The sequence below is a fragment of the Alligator sinensis genome, unplaced genomic scaffold (assembly GCF_000455745.1).
Source record: "Alligator sinensis unplaced genomic scaffold, ASM45574v1 scaffold235_1, whole genome shotgun sequence".
NCBI classification, from domain to species: domain Eukaryota; kingdom Metazoa; phylum Chordata; order Crocodylia; family Alligatoridae; genus Alligator; species Alligator sinensis.
This window is the reverse complement of record NW_005842042.1, coordinates 91751-114984: the sequence shown is the minus strand read 5'-3', so window position 1 is coordinate 114984 and position 23234 is coordinate 91751. Positions and strand designations below refer to the sequence as shown.

The 23234-nt window shown below is 47.7% G+C and overlaps 1 protein-coding gene and 1 long non-coding RNA gene across 3 annotated transcripts in view; both read left to right on the top strand.

The window, feature by feature from the left end:
* The window catches only part of RGS3 (regulator of G protein signaling 3), a 181006-nt gene extending 178456 nt beyond the window's left edge, over nucleotides 1–2550 (top strand). For both annotated transcript variants that reach the window (XM_006022634.2, XM_006022642.3), the window contains 2 exons: nucleotides 1–145; nucleotides 1171–2550. In XM_006022634.2, coding sequence (XP_006022696.1) covers nucleotides 1–145; nucleotides 1171–1356 — 331 coding nt within the window. In that variant the 3' untranslated portion in view covers nucleotides 1357–2550. The remainder of the gene's footprint in view (nucleotides 146–1170) is intronic.
* A 9691-nt stretch (nucleotides 2551–12241) lies between these two features.
* The window catches only part of LOC112550154, an 87871-nt gene continuing 76878 nt past the window's right edge, over nucleotides 12242–23234 (top strand). The window contains exons 1-3 of the long non-coding RNA XR_003093825.1: nucleotides 12242–14263; nucleotides 18262–18358; nucleotides 19215–19342. This is a non-coding gene — a long non-coding RNA (uncharacterized LOC112550154). The remainder of the gene's footprint in view (nucleotides 14264–18261; nucleotides 18359–19214; nucleotides 19343–23234) is intronic.

Below are 23234 nucleotides of genomic sequence, written 5' to 3'. Positions count from 1 at the left end.
ATTCCTGCGAACAGAATTCAGTGAGGAGAACCTGGAGTTCTGGCTGGCCTGTGAAGACTACAGGAAGATCAAATCTCAGTCCAAGATGGTGTCCAAGGCCAAGAAGATCTTTGCCGAGTACATTGCTATCCAGTCGTGCAAAGAGGTAATGGAGATCATTTGCACCTTGGCCTGTCACACATCAGAGATGGGGTGGGGGGAGTCTGAATGGCTGGGACCTGACATCAGTACAGTTGAGCTTGTGCTGTGGGAGCGGTGGTCCTCGGGCCCTCACAGTTGGTCCATTGGCCCCTTACATTAGCAGACCTGTGGCAGTGAGGTGGAATCCCAGCTCAGCCTGTAGCTAATTCTCCTGGCCTGATGGAGAAGAAAAAATCTTGTATGTGCTGTGCTGGCCTCCCACCAATTCAGTCTGGCTTCTGGGACAGAGTCTTCTCTCAGCAAAGCTGTTTGGCTTGTTCCCAGTGAATCACGTTCTCTCAGACTTGCAGCTGTTTGGCTTGTTCCCAGTGAATCACGTTCACACAGACTTGCCCAGCCACTTTCACCAAGGGCTTGTGTGCGTGTTGCCTCTTTTGCATGTTGGCTTCCTCTGTCGGAGCAGCATCCTAAAGGAACCACCAGGGACGAGCAGTTCTGCCTCTATGGCCAACCAGGGGCCAGCTAGTGCTAAGGGTGATGGTGGCTTCATATCGTGGCTACCTAACCCCCTTACACCACGGTTATGAAAGCCTGTATCTAAACTGAGAGATCTAATTGGCAGCGATACAACAAATCATTCTCTAGCCATCATCTCAGTGCTTGGCTACTATGCACTGTAACTTACACTGGATTCTTGAAAGAATTCTCTCTCTGGCCCCTTACTGAATGGAGTAATAGATCTCACCCCTCCTTGGTGATGGCCCCTGAGCTGATGAACTTCTTTTGTAACACCTGCTAAATGATTTCTTTCTGGCTCTTGTTTCTAAGAGATGATTCCCTTGGTCTGTGCCTGGGTCTAATATTTCACCCCAGAGGGGGACAGTGTCTGTCAGGACAGAGTGAGTGAACTCTGTAGAAGGGCAGAATAGCCTCAAATATCGCCCTGTCTTGGGAGACCAGGTGTCTGTGCTGAGCATATGTCTGTATGGAGAGAGAGCTGATAAGAGACTGTCCTTTGTTACCTGGTAGGTGAACCTGGACTCTTACACACGGGAGCACACCAAAGAGAACCTGCAGAACATTACCCGGAGCTGCTTTGACCTCGCTCAGAAACGGATTTATGGGCTTATGGAGAAGGACTCTTACCCCCGCTTCCTCCGCTCTGACTTGTACTTAGACATAATTAACCAGAAGAAAGCCAGTCCCACGCTGTAGATCCCAAGGAGGCTCTCTCTGGGGCAGACTGGGAGCTGTATGTTTACATGAAAATTTATTGGTGGTGGCCTTCTCTGAGTGGGATGAAGGGAGCAGGCCTTCCTGTCAGGATTCACACCTTCCAAAGCCATGGCCATGTAGTGGCTAGGCATGTGGACAGGCAAAGGCAGAGAGCCTGAGGCCAAGGGAACTGGAAAACCAAGCAGTCTGGTACTGTTCTATTGCACCATTCTCCCAGAATCTCACCGTCTTGCTGGTACGACGCCCTATGGAAGAACTCTGGCATGAGTTTTAGCCACGAGGGAAGCTCCCACAAGACTACTGTGAAGCACTGGCCTGAGCTTTGTCTTTTTGTTTTGAAGGGTGACAAGTGACCCCGAGTCAGCGGGGAGTGGGGCTTTTGGATGGGGGTTCTGGCAAGGGGAAAACAGAACAACACAAACTTTTTTCCTGAACAAGACACCTGAACTGGACCAACTGGACCTGGGTCAGTGGGGTGGTTGTGCTTCCCCTTGCCTGGGAGATCCCACATTGGCCTAGCCCCGGTGTTCCCCCTCAAGGAAGCAAACGACAGCCCCCAAATCTGGGGGCAGAATGGCACTTCCTTCATTTGTCTGTGGCGATTGACCCCTTTTGAGCAGGGGGAGCAGGTTCTTTCGCCCTGCACTACAGGCACGCAGTGAAACTGCTTCCCCGCGCCGATCTCCCGCCTTGTGGTTTATTTATTGATCTCCTGTAGTTGGGCGCGTGCTGTGTAATAGGAACTCCTTGCGTCCCTTTTCCTTTCTTAATTTACAAGTGCAATATTTTTGTGCATTGCATCGGAGTTCTGCGGTGGAATGGATGCCTATCTCTCCGGAGAGGGTGTACACAATTTTGTATGTTTGCAGGTTTTATCTGACAAAACCGTGTGCTCCCTAGCAGCAGGCCGCTGGGGGATCCTGGGTGTACATATCATTCTGTGATGACAGAGGGTTTGACTGTGTAGATAATTAGCTGAGTGAATCGGACTCTCTCACTGCTCTGGATAACGATGTCGTGTTCTGGGAGGCATGAGTTAGCGATGAACCTGACGGAACTGGACAAAGTGTCTTGTGTCCAAGTGCCCAGTTTACAATGCAAAGCATCTCTGCAGCTAGCAAAAACATGTTGTCATGGTATAGTGTAAATAAAAGGAGAATATAATTTCTTGCACCTGCCTTTTCTTCATGGTTTATTTTTTCAAAGAGCATTGGCAAGGGTGTTCTTGAGTAAGGGGGAGACGCATTAATGTTTTTGCCTAGAGGAATGCTAGGAAAAATTGTGCTCTAGAAGACTTGGCATCCCTTCTAAAGGCCAGTTAGCAACTAACCATTGTTTGGGCATGACTGATGGTGGCTAACCTGGGGCCAGATTTAGCTTTTGCATAAATACAAAATGATTTTTTTCCAAAATTTGAAGTCACGAGGGCTGTTCACATGAATCTATTTTTGAAACACAGTGTGCTCCAGTGATGTTTGCAGCCCAAACATTGCAGCTGTGAGCCAGGGCACAAGACCTTGAGGATGGAAATGACCCAAAAACACAAGTGAACAAAGCTGTTTCCATTGTCCAAAGAAATGGCAAGAGTGAACCAACAACAGCTGTAGCTGCACGTGGATGTTTCAAATCCTTGTGCTGCACCATTCTGAAGGGCTGTTCCTACCTCTACACAGGGAACTTGGGTTAAAATTGGAGCCTTCCAACACAAGTCTCCTTTGAGCTGAGTTTATACCTTGATATTCACTTGAGTTAGATGATCTTATTAAAACCTCTTAGATTTATTACTCCATGACTGGAAGTCTTTTTACACTGGGCCTGTCCAACTGCTGGCCCATGGGCTAGAGGGGTTAAGTTGTAGCTCCCAGGTTCCCGCTCACCTGCTGTTCCCCTTATTGCTCTGGCTGCGACAGCAATCAGGCCTCTGGGATGCTTTTCCCTCTTCTGACTGCTGCTTCCTGCCCTTGTCCTAGGGGGCAAGGCAGTGCCACACAACATGAGGAGTGGAGGATTAGTTCAGGGATGCACAGGAGCGTGGTGCAGTGGCAGGGTGCAACCTGTGGCTTGCCCTCATGTGTTTTGCATGGTGTGTGGCCCTCATGGGTGCTGCCTGCAGGATGTGTGGCTCTTGACCACTTGGATGTTGCACAGCTCTGCTTTACACCAAGACTGGAGATTTCCTCCAGCTTAACTAGTAGTTGTGGGTTGCTCTGAGGCCTCCCACTGATGGAGTTTCTCTTGGCCATTCCCACTTGAGGCAGCCTTATTGTGAGTGGTGTTGACTCCCAGCTCCCCTGCTGAAGCCCCCACCCTGCAGACCTCTCTAGGTTGTGCACTCCAGCTGGATTCCCCACAATGAGACTTCATCCTAGTAGCAGTGACTTGAAAAAAGGATTCCTCTCTAGGGAAGAAGTTTCTGGGGCTGTGGCCTATTCTTTGTGGCTACACTAGGTATCTGGTTCATGCCTGGTGCCCTCCAGGGGTGGAAGTGCTAAAGACAATGCAATAGGATCAGGAGCTGTGTCCTTCCGGAGAAATCATCACCTCCATGAAGGATTTTCACGCTGATGGAGCCAGGGGAGGGAACATAAAAACTGGGGGATGTTTCCATTGCTGAGTCCTGGGAGGATTTAGATAGTTCCACACTGATTTTACCAGCTCATTTTCTAAGGGAACGATTGAACAGGGAAACCAGTTCTAATAATTTGCCGAAGAAAACATTTCAAAGGGTTTTCTTTAGAGAAGGATCCTCCAAGCACTGAACATGGCTGCTGCTGCTGCTCTGCAGCTCACTCACTGCTGGGAGGGGAGGGAAGAGCAGGGCTGAGAGTGACTGCCTCCAGTTGGTGGGCATTTTAGTAACAAGCTTTTCCCAGTGCCTCACATCTCAGGACAAGACAAGACTCTTGTTACTTTTCCAAAAGATTGATTGCCCTGGAATTGGGCAGGAATGAGGCAAACTGGAGAGGCAGACCAGCCAGAGATGCAAAGGGCTGACTTGTGGGGCTTCCCAAAATGTTCTCATCTTTGCTCAAGATACCTCAATGTGGTGGCTAAGTGGCCTACAACCACGCACAGACACTCAGCTGTGCAGGCTTCAACCCTGCTGCTGGGAAGTGGCCTCTTGTTGGCATTGCCTGCTAGTGGGCTGCATTTTGAATAAACAAAGCCTGTTCCTTTTACCAGAAGCTGCTTCGCTCCCACACACAGCTTGCAAGTGAAAGGGAGGCCTCTGGCTGAAGGAGAGCAGCATTCAGGCCTCTGACTGAAAGGGCTAATACTTGGCCCCCGAGATGTGGGCCTCATTCTGCACAGCGACTCAGGAGGTGATCTGTGTCACGTCTTGCAGAGGTGCTAGCAGGGTAGTTGTGTAAGGCTGGCCAAGCGCTGGGGAGCAGCCATGTATGTTCTCATCACTTAAAAAATATCAGCCGAGGGGTCGGCCTTTCCAAGACTAACGCCTTGGCAAGGCCAGCCCCTTGACTGATATTTTTAATTATCGTGTAGGAACAGCCCTTCAGAATGGTGCAGCAAGAGGATTTGAAACATCCGTGTGCTGCTGCTGCTGTCAGTTCACTCCTGCTATGTGTTTGGACAATGGCACCTGGAGATTCATAGATTGTATGGGGCTGGAAGGGACCTCGCAGATTATTGGGTCTACCCCCCAGCCCCTGACCCTTGGGGGTTGCTGGGGCAGGGGCAGGGAGGGGGCATTCAGCTTCTCACATGCTCAGATATAGGCCAAGCTCCCTGCCCTCATAGTTCAGCACCGGCCGACTGCCTCAACCCTCGCCTTGTGGGCCAGGCTGTAGGGCTCACTTTGAAACAGGACACCTCTGGTTCCTGGTGTGGTCTCAGGCTGGGGGTGCGAGCCCTGCGCTAAGGGGATGACACACCCAGGTGAAGTGCTCTGGCAAGGCACCCCAGGCCTGACCTTGGCACACCCCTGTTTCTGGCCTGGCAGTGGGTCTGTGATGGGCATGGCATTACCTGCCCCTTGCTAGCCCAGTATGGGATCAATGATGTGGCTGGAGGAAAAGGCAGCACCATGGGGTCTGTAGGCCTAGATTATGCAAAGGCAAGATAGGCTGCTTCTCCCCAGAAGAGGGCTGCTCAGCTTTGCCCTGACAGCCGCTATGATTGCGCCATTCCCCGGCACAGCACGTGCAGAGCTTATGACAGGAAGCACGGGTAGAGCCCTTCTTTGAACTTGGAGAACATCTCTGTGCTGCCCCGCAGGAGCCCATGTGGGGCTCTGTACTTAGTTAGCATCCGGGAGAGCGGAGGGGATCTATGTAGCACAGCCCCAGCCACCTCACACAGGTGAGATGGCAAGACAGGAGTCTGCCTTGGCACTGGCTGAGCAAAACAGCCTTACAATGCTGCCAAGAGCCAGGTGCCAGCCAGGGCACAGCGAATCCCTTCTGGCGTCAAGCATATAGACAGCACTTGTAGCTTCCTTTCCTGTTGGATTTGCCACACAGGGCCTGTCTGAGCCATTTCTGGGCTTTGTACCACTTGCTTCAAATCCCGATATGAGCTGGAGCTGTCTGAGAGTGACCCTGGGCCTGCTGCAAGAATCAGGCCAACCCCAGAGAGGCTGAGGGCAGTGTTGGGCATATGCTGGAGCTCTAAAGTGGCTACATGGCCTCATTTCTGAGCCTTGGTGCGTTCACAGAGCAGGAGGGTGTGTGTGTGTATCACACTGGTGTTCCTGGCTATGGCACAGAGAGGTGTAGATGTGTCCGTACTCTCTCACTGATTAGTACATCAGGGCCCTCCTGCACAGTAAAACTGCCACTGCCACTGCCTCAGAGCTGAACTCATGTGTCACTGGTGGGAGCTTCAGCTTCAGTGGCAACATTGGCCGTTGGTGTAGACAAGCCCTTGAGCTATACATCATGTTACCCCTGTGGTGCATAGGATCAGTGGGATGCCACCCCCAGTGTACAGTCACTGTGCTGTGCTGCCCACCCCTGTGTTAATTTTGGTGGAGTAGGTAGGCTCAGAATGGCAAAGGTCTTGACATGAAACTAGCCCTGTAGTGGGGTTCAGCTGGCCCACTGATTATTACACCATCCCGCTGCTGTGTTTTGTTAACTAACCACTGCAATGGATGCATCTCTCTCACAGACAGTCAAACCCTAACACCAAAGGTTATACAGGACTTTCAGAATATCAAATTCTGTTTCTGTTAACCATTTTCAGAGCCAACCTGGATAACTACTGGATTACCATTACGAGCATCTGCTGGCTGCTCAGTGATGTGTGTGACTAAACTCTGAGGTCTTGGGTCAGACCTAGTAGATAGGTATCCAGGAAAAAACGATCATCATCCTGATTGACAGAGAGTAGAGGCTGTGATAGGAGGTCGGCTCGTCTTCTTCCCAAGCTGTCTTTGCCCCAGGGAGAGTAAGAGAATATCAGCTTCCAGAGCCGTGTGTAGTGGGGGGGCGGGGATCAGGCTCATACCCTACAGTTGTGGCTGGTGACTGGAATTCTTTTGAGCATGGGATCCCTTCCTGAGCTTTCTGTTGTCTGGGATTTAAGGGGAAAGGCCCAGGAAATAAATGACCTTCCAGAAGAGCCCATCAGTGACACAGAGAAGGCTTGGCTGGTATTTGCAGAATTTGCCCTCAGAGTATAGAGTCCCTGGTAGTATTCCCCTTTTACTTCTGGTCTCAGCTGCCCGGTGAAGTGTGCATGAATGGGTTGGAACTGGGACAGCAGTAGAATAACACGCTAAGTTTGAGAGTGAATGGGACTGAACTGCAGCCTCAGAGGCTGCTTTTCTTAGCAACACGCTGTGTCTTCTTTCCTCTTGATTAGGATTCAAGGACTCTCTGTAGGCCACAGGCTGCTATTTTTAACTATGACTTTAACCAGAGGATCACAGAGATGTGAATGAAGCTTTTATGCACTTCAGAGTTAAGGAAAAAATATCCTGGAGAGGGCAATACGTAGACTGGTTGGCATGACACCTTGGACACAGCTCATAATGGGGGGTTCTTAAATACTTTCACAGTATGGATCTTGTCTTCAGAGTGTAACGGGGGAAGCTTGCCTCTCATGGGGCGTTCATTCCCTTCCATTCACTCTTGGATGGATCTCCACCTTTGTATCTGTTTTTATCTTCACACCCATTCACAGCCATCATCTCTCTCATGAACCATCACTAGATTCACTAACATCCCTATGGCAAAAGCATGGGGAGCTCCCAGCCCCAGGACAGGCAGAAGCATGGGCCATGCTAGCTGCCTGCAAGCAAGCAGCAAGAACTATTTTAGCCAAATACTTAGCTTTTTTTAAGTATGGCAGCAGGGCAAGGGCAAAGCAGGAGAAGATCTGACAATAGGCAGAATTCCCAGGGTTCAGCCTAGTGGGGTCCTCATGTAGAAGAAGCCACAGATACTGAGGAGAATGCCCCTTGGGCTCAGTCAGTGATCTGGGTTTTCTGTTTCCCGTGGAAAAATGTGGATTTCCCCCTTTAAAGGAGAAAAACCCAGATTTCCCCCTTTGAAGTGGAAAACTGTGGGTTTGCCCTTGCAGGCTGGCAGAGTTCCAGCCTGCGATGAACTGCTTGGGGCTGGGAGGAGCAGGGTGGAAGGTGATCAGAGGCAGAGGGCACCATGTGTATGCACACCAGCATGCACACGTGGCCGGCAATACTCAGGCAGGGTGGTCGGAGCAATCCCAGCACTGGATACATGTAAGTCTCTGGGATGGAGTGGGGAGGAGGGGGGTGTTGGAGGGTCAGGGTTTGGGGACCATTTGGGCACAGTCCAGACATGCCCATTGGCGATGAGTTGGTGGTCATGGTGGGGTTGGCACATTCTCCTCCAGATTTCTGTGCCAACAGCATGGCACAGGGCATGGGGCTGCAGCTTGACCAGACTGGCACTGGGCAGGAGCCGCCTCTGGCCCTGTGGGTAGGACTTGGCAAGGGAGGGTAGAGCCTGGCGGGAAGACTCATTGCTGCTGCCACCCCAGCTGCCGAGAACCCCCCACCAGCCCTGCTGCCATGGCCACCTAGGTGAGGCAACCCCTGCCAAGCCAGCAGTGAGGGCGGTGGTGGCAGTGTGGAATTGTGCCCCGCACTGTGGTGGTGGGCAGGGGGAACCTCACCAGGGCGGCGAGGCTGGAGCAGGACTCCCGGCAGCAGTGTAAGCACCAAGTTTCCCTGCCCCACTCTGCTCTCCTGCACCGGGTCCTGCCCACAGGGTCATGGAGGTGGCTCCTGCCTGGTGCTGATCCAGCCAGGCTGCAGTCTCGTGCCCCATGCCCTGTTGTTGGCACAGAAATCTGGCGGGGGTATGTGCCTCCCCATGTCCCCCTGATGCATTGCCAATGATGTCCCTTATGTCCACACACTCCCTGTGCCACGTATCCCCTGCTTAACACACACACCCTTCCCCACATACCTGCTGGGCAGGGAGGGGGGTGGTTGCACTGGGTGGGGGGCGGGGGCGTGGCGTGAGGGGGGCATGGTGTCCGGCCACAAGGTGCCATTCAGGGAGCCGGTGCAGGAATGTCCGCTGGCAGCAGCACATGGCCACGGGCTGGGGTGCGCCCCCCACGCCCGATCCCGATATGGCACCCTGTGGCTGCGCTCCATGCCGCCGTATGCACCCTGTGCCATACCCCAGGGCCACGCCCCATGCCACGCAGCCGGTGGGTGCTCCCCCTGCTGTGGCCGCTCCCCCTGCTGTGGCCACTCCCCATGTCATGCCCCTGGGCCACATGCCACCCCCCATGCATCCACGCACCACGGCATCCACACTCCCTGCGCCACACTCCAGGGCCACTCTCCGTACCACATAGTTGCAGCCATCAGGCGCTCCCTGTGCTGTGGCTGTTCACTGTGTCATGACCTGTGGCTGCAGGCCCCCCCCATGCACTATGCCACCCCCCTATATGCTACACCCTGCTGCGCATCCTGTGCCACACCCTGGGGCTGTGCCACATGCCAAGTGGCCGGTGGGTGCTCCCCCTGCCATGGCCACTCCCCACACCATTTCCCATGGCTGTGTGCCACTCCCCCACATGCCCATGTGCCACCCACCCCATGCGCCACACCACCCTACCACACGTAATGCCCCCGCCCCATGCCACTCAGGCACAGCCTGTGGGCATTCCCTGTGTTCCCGCACCATGGCCTCTTCCCATGCCATGTTCTATGGTTGCATGCCACACCCCCCGAAGCAGCTATGCGCCATGCCTCCCCCACATGCCTCACGCAACACCCTGGGGCCGCTCCCCATGCCACATCCTGTGGCCATGTGCCACGCACCCCATGCTACACCCTGGGGCTGCTGCCCATACCATGTGGCTGCAGCCGGTGGGTGTTCCCTGTGCCCCCATGCCATGGCTTCTCCCCATGCCGTTTCCCACCCCCCACCCCAGAGCTGTGGTGCGGGGGTGGGGTTGGATCCAGAGTGGCAGGGGGAGCGGGGCATTACCCAGAACGGCAGTGGGAGCAGGGCAGGACCTAGAGTGGTAGCAGGGGGTGGAGCAGGGCAGGACCCAGAGCAGCAGTGGGAGGTGGGGTTGCAGGGCTGGACCCAGAGCGGTGTGGGGAAGGCATGGAGTTGGATGCAGGTCTCCATCCCTGCTCAGGCTCCCCCACTGTCATTCATGACAGGCATTGTGTTAATTTTATTAAAATGACTGAGGCACTGGTAGGCTTCCAAATTGCTTTAACATTGTAAATATATCAATAAAAGATTGTGGCCAACAGATATTTCTATATATAGATCTATATATATAGAGGCATTTCATTTTAATCACATAAAAATGCAGATAATGCAAAATAATGCAGATAATGCATAAAAATGCAAAATAATGTGATGTGAACTGGTTGCTCCCTCTCTCTCTCTGCAGGTTTTATAGACAACACAGCAGGAAATGAAAAATTTCTTGGGAATCAGTGTTTAGGGATTCCTATATGTGTTAAAGGTGACCTTTGTGTGAATTAAAGCAGAACTGCACAACTGCATGTCACAGGCAGTGTCCATTTACTAGTGACCCTCACATGGTAATGGCCTGAGCTTGTGGGGTGGGACACTTTTCTGAGCAATCAAGGGAAGTATCAGCCTGACAACTGTGCCAGCTTAGGTACCCACTCATTTGTTACAATACGGCTCCTCACAACATCACGCATTAATTTTTCATGCTGGCCACTTTCTGAAATGTAGCACTAATGAGGTCTCTTCTGCAAATGCACAGTTCCTGCCCTGATAATTACACACGCCATTTTTCTTAAATTGCATTTTGGCTTACGTCACAAGAATCACCGGTGCACATCCAGAAAGGAAACTGGTAGTATAGCTGCGGCTTTAAGGTCTGTAGCACTGAAGCCTGAAATGTGCCCTTGAAGCAATGACATTAACTTGACTACAGAGACTGTCCTTGGAACTAATGGAGACTTAGGCTGCCGGGCAGACGCAAGAGGAAGAATAATGGTTCATTGAGGTACTCCCTGGAGAAGGATGAAATAGCTTTGTGTTAGGGTTATAAAGGCAGTTATCGCTGTAATAGAATTTATTGCTGTCAGATCAAGTTAGTCTGAATCATTTGCAAACTTCCTTGTGCAATTTAGAGGTGGCCTATCTTTAGCTCAGGGAGCTGGAAGGGGAGCGGGAGCCAACAATGGGAAACGGATGTAACCACATATATTTTCTTGGCCAGCCAACTCCCATTCCTCTGCTCACTCCAGCCCCCTTCCCTGCCCCCCATACTCTGATCTGGTCTTTGATACATCATTTTGCCAGCAGAACCTCTCATATTTTTTGTGTCCGTACTTACTACTTCCCTCAGTGGTATAACCCCATCGTGCTGCCAGCACTGGGATATTGGCAGCTGGTAGGTGTGTATACATATACATGCTTGCTCCTCCTGCCAGCTACTGTGGTCCCTTTAACAGCTGCCTACCCAGGGTGCACTTCATGACCTACTAGCATAGCTGGTAAGATGGAAATACAGATCTCACGTGGTTCCTGCAAAAGCATCTCAGTGCAGAAGAGGCCCATCTCTCTCCCCTTTCCTCTCTCCCCCTGAGAGTATGTCACTAGCACAAGGGAAACAAAACTGATACAAACCAACTCTCAGTTAGGAAAAGTTCCTCTCCTGAGTCCTCGTGGATCTCAACAATAGTGGGTTTTTGCTTGCCAAGGCTCTCTGTTTTAGACTGTGCCATGGCATTGCTGCAAAATGTGCAGCCCCCAGAGCCACTGCAGAAAGGGACCTGCTCTTAAATCCCACAAAAATCTGTCTCTCCTCTGGGGTAACACCAAAGGTCAGGCAGGTATGCGACTGTGTGACATCATAGACACCTGTGACCAATGAAGGCCTAGCAGGGTGGACAATGTAAGTGAGGTTATGGAAATCTAAACTGGGTCAAGTGCTAGTTTTCTGGACGCTCTGGAGAGTAAGTATTATTCTTTACAGAAAAATGAAGAATCAACTAGTGATGAAATTATTCAGTGTCCCTGTAACAGCTGCCTACTTAGGAAGCACGTCATGTCCTACTGACCCAATGATGCATGTCCTCTGGCCAGGGGAGGACTTTGTCAGGCAGTCTCCTCAGAGCGTTCCTGGCTGCTGGGACCAGGTTTCTCCACAAAGATCAGATATTGCTGGGCCCTGAAGAGGATGGAAAGTGTCTGCTAATGATAAACAGCAGTTGGAAAACTTTTTCCACTCTAGGGGCAGTGGTGTGTCAGCACCCCTTCCTTTCCATGGGCCCTAGGGTGGCCATCATAGAGGACGTTCCGGTTTTCTACTACTCTGTCCTCTATCGATACGAAACCCGATGCCTTATGTCCTCTATTTTTCTCTTCAAGAAAAAAATAGAGGACATAAAGGTGTCCGGTTTCAGATCAATAGAGGACAGAGGACAACCAGGCTGTCCTCTATGATGGCCACCCTATCCACAGCACAATCCATCTCACTGAGCCAAACTCCCTATGGCTTCCTCTCCTTCTCCTGGCCCCATAAGCCTTTCCCTTCTTGCTACCCATGAACCAGCATCAAGAAAAGGGCTGGAGAGGTGCTTTGGCCAATATGGACATAGAATCTAAGTGCCGCCTAAGCGTCAAAAATTATGCTAAGTGCTACTTAGGTGCATAAAGGTGAAATACGGTTCAGCCTTTATGTGTAGATGAACAGTTAGTTGCACGTGTACTAATGGGTTCAGCAAGATAGAAAGTTATTGTTTTCTGGAGGGAGTTGAAAGAGGGATGTTTCAAGTGAAATTTTAATGCTCATCTTTTTCAGGTAAAGGCCTTTGCAGTATTGACATCTCCTATCATTTTATCACCAGTCTCGTAATATTTGATGGTTTTTTCCCCCCCCTTAAAGCCCTGCCTAGTCCCTGAAATTGTGTTAGTAAGGGAAAATCTCAGCTTGCAAAAAAAAAAAATGTTTCTCAGCCTTGCGGCTGTGGAAAAAGCCTAGAAATATGAAATGAAAGAAAGGTTCAAACACCAAAAGACAAATACAAAGAAATCTCATGCTTCTGAAGCTACTCTATTGGTATTCTGGGTGCCTGACTCATGACTTGTGAATGCTTGTGGTTGGCAACACTGACTTCGACACTCCTCCTTTCAAAACACATCTGACTCCAGAGCACTGAATACTGGGTCAGGTTCTCTGTGGATACAAATCAAAGTAACTCTATTTAACTATGATGATTTATGTCAGCTGAGGATCTGTCTCTTTTAGCTTCAATCCCTCCCCTACTTGAAGCCTGTTCAATTAGAGCAGAAACTAGACTGAGTTGCTTTGAGTCAGCCAATTCCGGCAATGTCCAGTAGATCCAGTGGATCAGAGAGACTGACAGCAGGGTTTCACTCTAGCTGGCACTTTGGATTCACTTCAGTAGCATTTGGTATTTTGAAAACAACAGGTTTAGTAGTGAAAAATTAATGCTGTCTTATTCAGTTATCAGCAGGCAAACAGTAGGTAACGGGAGTTTTGGGGGGCATGTGTGCAGCCTTTTTTCTAGGCACATTTCTAGGCTTGATAACAGGATAGTCAATGATGGAGCAATGGTGTGATCTGTAATAGATGCACCAAGTTCTTTCCTGTGTGAAGACAGAAGGGACGTCTAGTGTTTGCAAGTCAAGTTGGTAGGTGTGCTGGAAGAAAGATTCAGTGTTTGGAAGGGCAAATGCTGATGTTGTGGGGGATCGGAGCAAATAAGAAGCACTTGGACAATCAGAGTCTGGAACAACGCTACCTCGGATTCAAGAACCAAAGGAAATGGCTGCTAAGGAATCAGAAAGAGTGGAAATCAGAAAGGAAATGACAGTTTGTTACCACCAGAGTCACGGCAAGTGGTATTATACACAGCTAGAGGGGAAAAATGATGTGGTGGGTGTGACTACCAAAAACAAGAGCATCAGAAGGAATTCCACACAGCAAGAATCATTTGATTATTACCAGGTCATAAGCACAGAAACTTCAGAAAATATCTCTGAAGATCCAGGTCAGCCCAACAAGAACACCTCTGAAGAGATCTCCAGCCATTCAAGGAAGAGAAATGATCCTGATCAAGGGCTCTGGTCTTAGAAGAAAAGACTTTTCTACAAGGGAAACCAAACCAGGTAGAAAACAGGAGAGAGGGCTGCCTTCTAAAAGCCAAGTCGCAAGGCCTCAAACCTTCCGTCTTGGTCTCGGATTTAGGTCAAGATATAATTGTAAGACTGGATAGACGCTATCACACTAATACGATGACTTTGTGTGTTACCCATAAAATATAAACAACTTTAGACCTTGGAAGAAAGAGTGTTAAAGGAGAAGAAAACCAAAGTAATCTCAGAGATCCATCCTGTTCCAGGGAGAAAGAAAGACAGAAGACATAACACTTGGATATTGAGTCACTGGCCAGGTAAATGGTGTAAGGCATGTTGGTCTTTTTTGTATAATTTGTTTGCTTTTGATGGGCAGAAAGGCCTGTATAGTTTGGATAGTCTCCATCTTAGCAGAAAGATCATTAATCTTCTAAGGGCTGGCTGGGTAGACTAATCAAAAGGATGATAAGCTAAATATAGAAGGGAAGACAGAAAAGTGTGAACAAGACCAGAATCATTCAGTTCAAAATCAATGTGTTCAGGAAGAAGTGTATCAAGGCACTGAAGGACATGAAGAGAAAAGGAATGTTTAATTGCTTATACACTAATACTTAGAGCCTGCGTAAAAAACAAGAGGAACTAAAATTGCTCACTAGGCATAAGTTTTACTTTGTTGATGTTTCTGAAACATGGTAGGAAGATTCACATGGTTGGAACGAGAAAATCAGTGGGTTGAACACATTTAGGAAGGACTACGTGGGCAAAAAGGGCCAAGGGAGCTGCACTCTGTCAAAAATGACATTTCATGTTTCCAGTTCACTGACAACTTGGAAGCTAATGATCTTGAATGCATATGCATTAATACTAACAGATAAAAAGCACAAGATGTGGTACTTGTTTGTCTCTGCTACAGATTACCAGGTCACATAAGAGAGCAAGATGACCCACTCCTTAGAAACCTACCTGTAAAGGGGTAGGGAAATAAACTTTATTATTATATGGGTGCTTCAGTCTAAGTGACATATAGAAGTCTCCAGTTACGAACATTAAAACTCCTTTGACACATCTGAAAAAATTGCAGATGACAGTTTTTTAATTAAAAAAAAGGATTGTATCCAACAGGAGAAACCCTAGATTAGCTCTTATTTTGACAGATAAAAAGAAATTTATCAGAAGTAAAAATTAGTGGTTGCTTAGATGCAGGTGGTCATGTCTTGATCATAACTGTCATGTGCAAACAGAATAAAGTCCAGACCGGTAATACATATGTCCTTGGTACTTTAAAAACTAAAAAACTAGAAAAACTGAAAGCAATTATGAACCTAATCGACTGAGAGAAAGAACTTAAACAGAAAAATGTGAATAGTAATCAGGTACTTTTAGAGAACACTTTACTAGCTATCCAAAAAAGTCGTAATCCCACAATTGCCAAAGGTGGCTAGTTAAAAACCAGCATGGCTTACAGGTAGGCTGGCCATAAGGAAATCCGGGACATCAAGGGCATTCACCCGGGACATCACAGTTGCTGTCTTCCCTCCCCCTGCCTGTGCTCTCACAGGTCAGCACTCAGCAGGAGTGGGGCGGCATGCTCAGCAGGCAGCGGTTCAAAGCACTTCACACTGCTCTGACTCCTGGCCAGACTGCTCCCCATGCCCCTGCTTTTCTGGGACACCCATTATAATTCCCAGCAGCTGGCTGGGACCAGCCTCTGAAATACGGCAACTGTCCTGGCTAAACCGGGACATATGATCACCTTACTTACAGGGGAAATGAAAGTAGCCATGCAAAATAAAAGTAGTATATATTACAATGAAAAAAGGATAAGTACAGGTTTCCCTTGCTTTATGCTGTACATGTGTTCCTGGAAAATGGTGCATAACTTGAATTTGCATAAAGGGAACCCACTTTACAATGTAATAAATAGGGATATGTTCCAAGACCTCGACTGTACTGACACCCAGACCCATTTCTGCCACTTTTACGAGACAATTTTGGTACTCGCCAACAGCAGACAGTGCACACAAGCACACGTGGTGGTGAATGTTACCATAATGGGGATGGGATGGCAACTACAGAAACATGTCGCAGACAACGAGCGAGGAGCACAGATCCACATAGGAGACTATATTTTGATGTGTGTCACTCCCACAATGCACTGCACAAAGCAGGTGACTGCGGGCATCCACCACACCGATCATATAAGAGTGAATGAACATCGCATATAGCGAATTTCTGGTAAAAAGGGCCATTTCATAAGAGCGACTTTGCACATACAGAACCTGCATAAAGTGAGGGAAACCTGTAAACAGTAATAAATATAAGCTAAAAGCTAAGAAGTATAGGATATGGATAAAGAAGTAAAAAGACACAAGGAAGATTTTATGGTCAGCAAAGTTAAAAACAATAAAAAAGTGTTTTTTTAAGTATAATGAAAACAAAAAGAATCCTAACAATAGCACTGGTACATTACTAGATGGACATGACAGAAACTAACTTGCATTCAGGAGTTTTAAAAGAGCTGACCAAGGGGTTCTCTAGAGCATTGAGGTTGCTTTTTTCCCCCCAAAAGTCATGAAACCCTGGGGATATTTCAGAGGAATGGAAGAAAGCCAATGCAACAGGATTTAAAGAAGGTAAATGGGATTGCCTGCCAGTCGCACATCAGTCTTTGGCAAAGTAATGGCTGACATGGAACTCTATAAAGATTAATAATTTAACTAATGCTGGTCATCATGGGTTAAAGAAAGTAGGCCTTGTGAAAAATTTAATTAGTCTGCTATCATTTACAAGCTTGGTTGATAAAGATAATACTGTTGATGGAATCAGCTTTTGTAAGACATTTGCCTTGGTAGCACATGACATCTCGATTAATCAACCAGAAAGATACAAAATCAGCATGACACACAATAAATGGATTAAAAGCAGATTAAATAAAAGATCTCTAAATTTAATTATAACCAAACAGCTGTGTTTCTAGTGCAGACCCTCAGGGATCGGTTCTTGGTTTTCAGCTATTTAACATTTTTATCAATGATGTGGAAGGAAACATGGAATTGTATGGATGAAGTTTTCAGATGGCCAAAAAATTGGGGGGATAGTAAGTAAATAAGAGAGTGGGTCAAAATTATGGCATTGCTGTGACATTTTCTGCCATCACACTGTTCACTCTGCTTGGGTGTTGCAACCTTTCCCCCACCCTGTATCTACCTTATCCAGTTAGACTGAAAGTTCTCTGGGACTGTTTCCTACACCGTGAGCATCAGTATGTGGGGCATCACAATGGGTCCTCATTCCCATTTGGCTCTTAGGCCCCACTGTAATAAACATGATTAATGAGAGTTATTAGTCACTATTACAGAACAATCTGGATTATTTGTTAAAATGGACCCCAGGAAATAATGTGTTGCATTGCAACCAGATGAATGGTCATGAATGTAAGAACAAGGAACGTAGGCCACATACAGGATGGGAATTCACTGGAAAATGGTGGCTCTGAGAGAGACTTAGGTATCACATAGGTAAATAACTGAACTTGAATTCCCAGTGTAATGCTGTGGCCAAAAGGCCTAATATGATCTTTAGCTTCATAAACAGGGGACTATCAGGGAGGAGTGGAGAGATTCTTCTAACCCTGTATTGGGAACTGTTGAAACCACAACTGGAAAGCTGTATCCTGTTCTAATACGCACACTTCAAGAAGGACGTAAAACAATTGGAAAGAGCTCAGAGAGCATCCATGAGAATGATAAAAGCATTCCTTAGAGTGAGAGACTCCAAGACCTCCATTTATTTATCTTATCAAAGAGAAAATAACAGATCACAGTCTGTAAGTATCTACATGGGGAATAGAAATGCGATACTAGTAGAGAGGGCTTGGGTTGTAGCTGTGTTGGTCTAAGGACATAGGCAGACAAGGTTCCTTGGGTGAATTTGATATCTTTTATTAGAGGTCTTCACACTATTAGACAAAGTTATAACAAGTCTGTTGGAAGCTGAAGCTATATCAGTTCAGACTAGAAATAAGAAATACTTTTTTAACATTGAGAATTACCATTGGAATAACTTACCAAAGACTGTGGTGGACTTTCCATCCCTGGGAACTTTTAAATTAGGACCAGATGTTCTTCTAAGGGAGATACCCATGTCCAAGCAGGAATTAATTCAGGGAAGTCATATGACCCGTGTCAGGCAGGAGCTCTGACTAGATCATCTCTGGATCTAACAAAACAAAAAGGAGAATCTCAGGGTGAGTAGTGTCTTCCAGTAAGGGAGACTGAACCCACTCAACAGTGCATATTCCTTTTTTCAATTACAGCAAGTGATTAGGCCATCAGATACATGGGCAATATCCACATGATTAGAAAGAAGCATGTTGCCAGCAGCACTGAGAAGGAAAACCCAATTGTCTGGAGGTATGTTATGCTTCTGTAATTAAGAGTGAATATACAAGTACATTATTTTTATATATTTCTGTTTAAAATGCCATTGAAAAGTAGATAGACCACTGAAAGCAGGTAACAACCCCCCCGAGACTAAAATACAACATCAACGTATAACAAAATGCAAAAACTACAAAGCTATAAACGAACCCTTGTCATTTATCTGATCGCTTTCTATGGTATATGTACATCAAATCTTTACTCTTGTTCAAAGCTTATGAAATGTTGGCTTTCTTGCAAAACTACACAATGCATAGAATCCAAGATACTTTATCAGTTCATGTCCTTTATCCAGTTTCTCCAGGGTACCTATCAGGCAGTGTAGAAACACCCATATAAAAATATTTTCCTACTGAGCAGAATAATTCCACAGACCCCTGATTAAACAAATATCTTTTGATTAGAGACAAAGCTACCCTACAAGCATAGACTAAACAAAGTTCTTATTCTTGGTCTTAAAACTGTTGACAGTATTTTCAAACAGGAATTAATCATGTCGTAATGCAATACTGTACTAGCTACTGCAGAATAAATATTATGCATAGCTACTCAATATCCAAATTCTTCAGGTTAATTAGATTATAAGGGATATATCCAATTCTTATTTAAGTCATATTTACACTTGACTTCACTGGAAGTTGGCCTGAATCGTAAAAGAGGAATACAAATCTAGGGGTAAATCTAGGCATTGTGTAGGTGCTGGTTGCTGAGAACGTGGCTGCGCTGTAGTTCTTGTCTGCTGTGGATGTTAGTGAACCCTGTTGTTTTTACCATTGGTGTGGTAATCTTGTTGAGATCTGGTTCTCTTGAATGTTGCTTGGCTATCTAGGGACCAGTTCTGCTCCCAATGTGCTGGCCAGGAAGCAGTGCTACCCAGCCAGAGGAAATTCTTTCAGCTCAACAATACTGGGCTCTTTGCTGCTCCCTCTCAGCCCCTGATGTTTTGATGCTGCCAAAGTGAGTAACAGAAAATGGCAACAAGCTTGTCCTTTTGGAGGTCCCATATTAGCTGTCCATTACTATAGCGGCATACATTGTAGAGCTCTATAATTAGTATTAACAATATGTCACTCCTAACAAAAGTCAGATGAGCCAGAGGAGTAGAGAACAACACACACTATTGATCAAAACCCAAATAAAAGTAAATCTCTCTCTCCAGTGGTGAGTCAGGCTCATTTGCTCTTTGTTGTCAAGGAAATAAGCCTGTCTGGCCAGATGCCAGGCAGGAAATTGAATGGTTGTAGAATCCCCTGGGCATAGCTACTTCATCCGGGAAGCATTACGGGCATCTCACATTGCTCATTGTCCGAGTCTTCCCTGCATTAGTTCATGATTACTCGGCTGTCCAAGTCACACATTCCCCTGGCTTTGGGGAAGGAAGACAAACAATCTTTAGACTCTCAGCTGGTCTGGGGGAGCTGGGGGAGTTTTAAGGGAAGGGAAGTGAAAGATGCCTTTCATTTTAGCTAACTTGATCTGCAGTGTAATGACACAGATGTTATATAGACCAATGCTCAGTAGGAACGATGTCCAAAACAGTAAAATAATTCAGTGATTTCCAGTATGATCTATTGCCGTTCTCTGCGTATATGCCCTGTATGCAGCAGTCATCTCCAGATCGCCGATCCCATTCTCAGACCTATCAAAGGTTCCCAACGGGGCATTATTACAGTGCTTTAAGCTGTTGTGAGTAGTATTTCAGCCTTCTCCTCCTATGCTGGGCCATGCTTCATGGCATGGCTTGTGTCCCAGGACATACTAACCCAGGAGCTGTCTAAGCACCAGTACACGCAAGTGTGCAGGATCTGATCCTAGAGGAAAAACAACCTGATCCACATATTTAAAAGTGAAAACCAGTGCAAAACAAATGTATGTGCCTCTTGATGATACATTGCATACACCTATTTTCTTTTTTGCTCAAGGTCTGTATTAGAATTACCAGGGCTCGTCTTCCCTGTGCTTGCTGGAGAAACTGGGCCATGTCATAGATTTCATAGACATTAGGGCTGGAAGGGACTTCGGAAGATCATTGAGTCCAGCCCCCTGCCCCAGGGGCAGGAAGTCAGCAGGGGTCATAGGATCCCAGCAAGATAAACATCCAGATGTCTTTTGAAGGTGTTCAGAATAGGTGTTTGAACCACCCCCGACGGCACTCTATTCCAGACCTTGGGGGCTTGGACAGTTAAGAATTTTTTCCTTATGTCCAGCCTGAAATGGTCATGGAGGAGTTTGTGACCGTTCGACCTTGTCATCCCTTGGGGCGCTCTGCTGAACAGACATTCTCACAGATCCTGGTGAGCACCCCTGATAAACTTATAGGTGGCCACCAGATCACCTCTGAGCCTGCGCTTTTCCAGGCTGAAGAGTCCCATAGATCTCAGCCTCGCATCATAAGGTCTGCTTTCTTGACCTCTGATCATGCACGTGGCTCTTCTCTGGACTCTCTCAAGCTTCTCCACATCCTTTTTGAATTGTGGAGCCCAAAACTGGACGCAGTACTCCAGCTGTGGCCTCACCAAGGCCGTGTACAATGGGAGATTGACGTCCTGGGATTTACTTGAGAAGCATCTGTGGATGCAAGCAAGCATTTTGCTCGCTTTACTAGCAGCAGTATCACATTGCAGGCTCATGTTCACCTTGTGGTCATTCATGACCCCCAAGTCCCCTTCGTCCATAGTGCTAGCCAGCGTAGCACTGCCGAGCCTATAAGGATGCTGCAGGTTTTTCTTCCCAAGGTGGAGAACCTTGCATTTTTCGGTGTTGAACACCATCAGGTTCTCGTCCGCCCATTTTCTGAGCCTGTCAAGGTCAGCCAGGATCACCCTCCTGTCCTCAGGTGTGGATGCTTTACCCCAGAGTTTGGTGTCATCAGCAAACTTGGCCAGTCCACTTTTGACACCAATGTCCACATCATTAATGAAGATGTTAAATAGTATAGGTCCTAGGACAGAGCCTTGGGGGACCCCACTGGTCACAGCGCACCACGACAGTTGACTTCTGTGAACCACCACCCTCTGGGTCCAACCACGGAGCCAATTCCCCAACCAGAGGATCGTGGTGAGGCCGAGGCTTCAGTTGGCCAGTTTTACTAAGCAGTGATCATGGGATACCAGATCGAAGGCTTTTTTAAACTCAAGATATACGACATCAATCTCTTCTCCTTTGTCCAGGTGATAGGTCACCTGGTCATAGAAGGAAATGAGATTGGTCAAGCAAGACCTATCCACAACAAACCCATGCTGGCTATCCCTCAGGATGTTGCCATCGGCCAGTCTGTTAATGACAGTCTTTTTGATAATCTTTTCTAAGACCTTCCCTGGGATAGAAGTCAGGCTGATGGGCCTATAGTTTGCCGGATCCACTTTCCTCAAGATAGGCACCACATTGGCCTTCTTCCAATCCTCAGGCACTTCACCAGAGCACCAGGAGTTCTCGAAGTTCCGTGTCAGGGGCTGAGCTATGATGCTTGCCAGCTCCTTGGGTACCCTGGGGTGTAAACTGTCAGGGCCGGCTGACTTGAAGGTGTCCAGCCTCCCAAGGTGTTCCTTCATGAGGTCAGCATTGATGGTGGGTAAGGAATGTCTGTCACCCGGGCCTCCCTGTCCCGTAATGGGTAGGGGCGTCCCATGGGACTGGTGAAAGACCAACACAAAGTACCCATTTAGCAAGTTGGCTTTTTCCTGGGCGTTGGTCATCAGTTGTCTCATCTCATTTAGCAGCGGTCCAATGTTGCCCTTGCTTTTCCTCCGGCTCCCCAGATATCTAAAAAAGGACTTTTTATTGTCCATGATACTTGTAGCCAGTTGGAGTTAAGTCACAGCCTTGGCTTTTCTGGTTCGCTCCCTGCAGGTCCTTAGAACCCCTTGATACAGATCTCACAAGAAGCTTGGATTTGATGCAAGGTCTTCAAATTCCCAAGCTAAGGGGAAGGAGGTCTTTTCTACACAAAATAAACATTGTTTTGCTCTGTAGATTCAGCAGTGGGAATTTCCTTTAATGTAGGCAGGGCCTCAGACTATGTAAGGAACCATAATAGTAAAAGGTGAAAAGGGGAAGCTGGTTACCATGCTGGTCCTCTGACAAACTTGTTACCCTACTCCATTTTGCAAGCTACTTAGAAAATTACTGAGTTAAAAAAAAAAAAAAATGTTCCTGAAGGAAACCCAGGTTTTCTGTGAGAACTATGCATCACAAATGAATGAGTGTAGGGGTCCAGAGGGCTCCAACGGGCCTGTACCCAGAAGTAAAATTCTCCTGGAGATTCCAAGTCTGTGGCAAATAAAAGTTGTACTAATGAAGACAAAATGGATCGGTGTTTGGGATCATCACCATATCGGCTGCCAGCAAGGTCGACCTCTGACTGAAGCTACTTAAGGTTGCATAATTATCACAAGGAAGAGACATTTGCCTCCAAAATGGTTTGATAAAACCTTTTCCAGCGTGCAGATTAAAAATTATCTGTATTATGGGTGTCTCCTTACCATGCATGTTTCAGGGACATGGTTTAAACAGAGAAGAGTCCAGACTCCAGTCCATACCATAAGATGCAATAGTGTTTTATGATGTGAGTCCTCCAACATGGTTGTTATTGTAGAACTAGCCAATTGCCCGTCTGGAATGATGGGGGTGGGGGGAGCGTGCGGGGATGGATCCCCATTCCCCCCCATCTGGGCCCGCTCCCCCTTTACCTCCTGTTGCTTGGGGTCCGGGCCCACACCCCCCTTCCCACCACAGCGGTAGGGGGAGGGGAGGAGTGGACCCGGGCCCAATGCAGGGAAGGACCGAGCCCGAGGGTGGGGAAAAGTTGGTCCACCATGGTGGGGGGAGCAGCGGGCCTGGGCCAACCTGG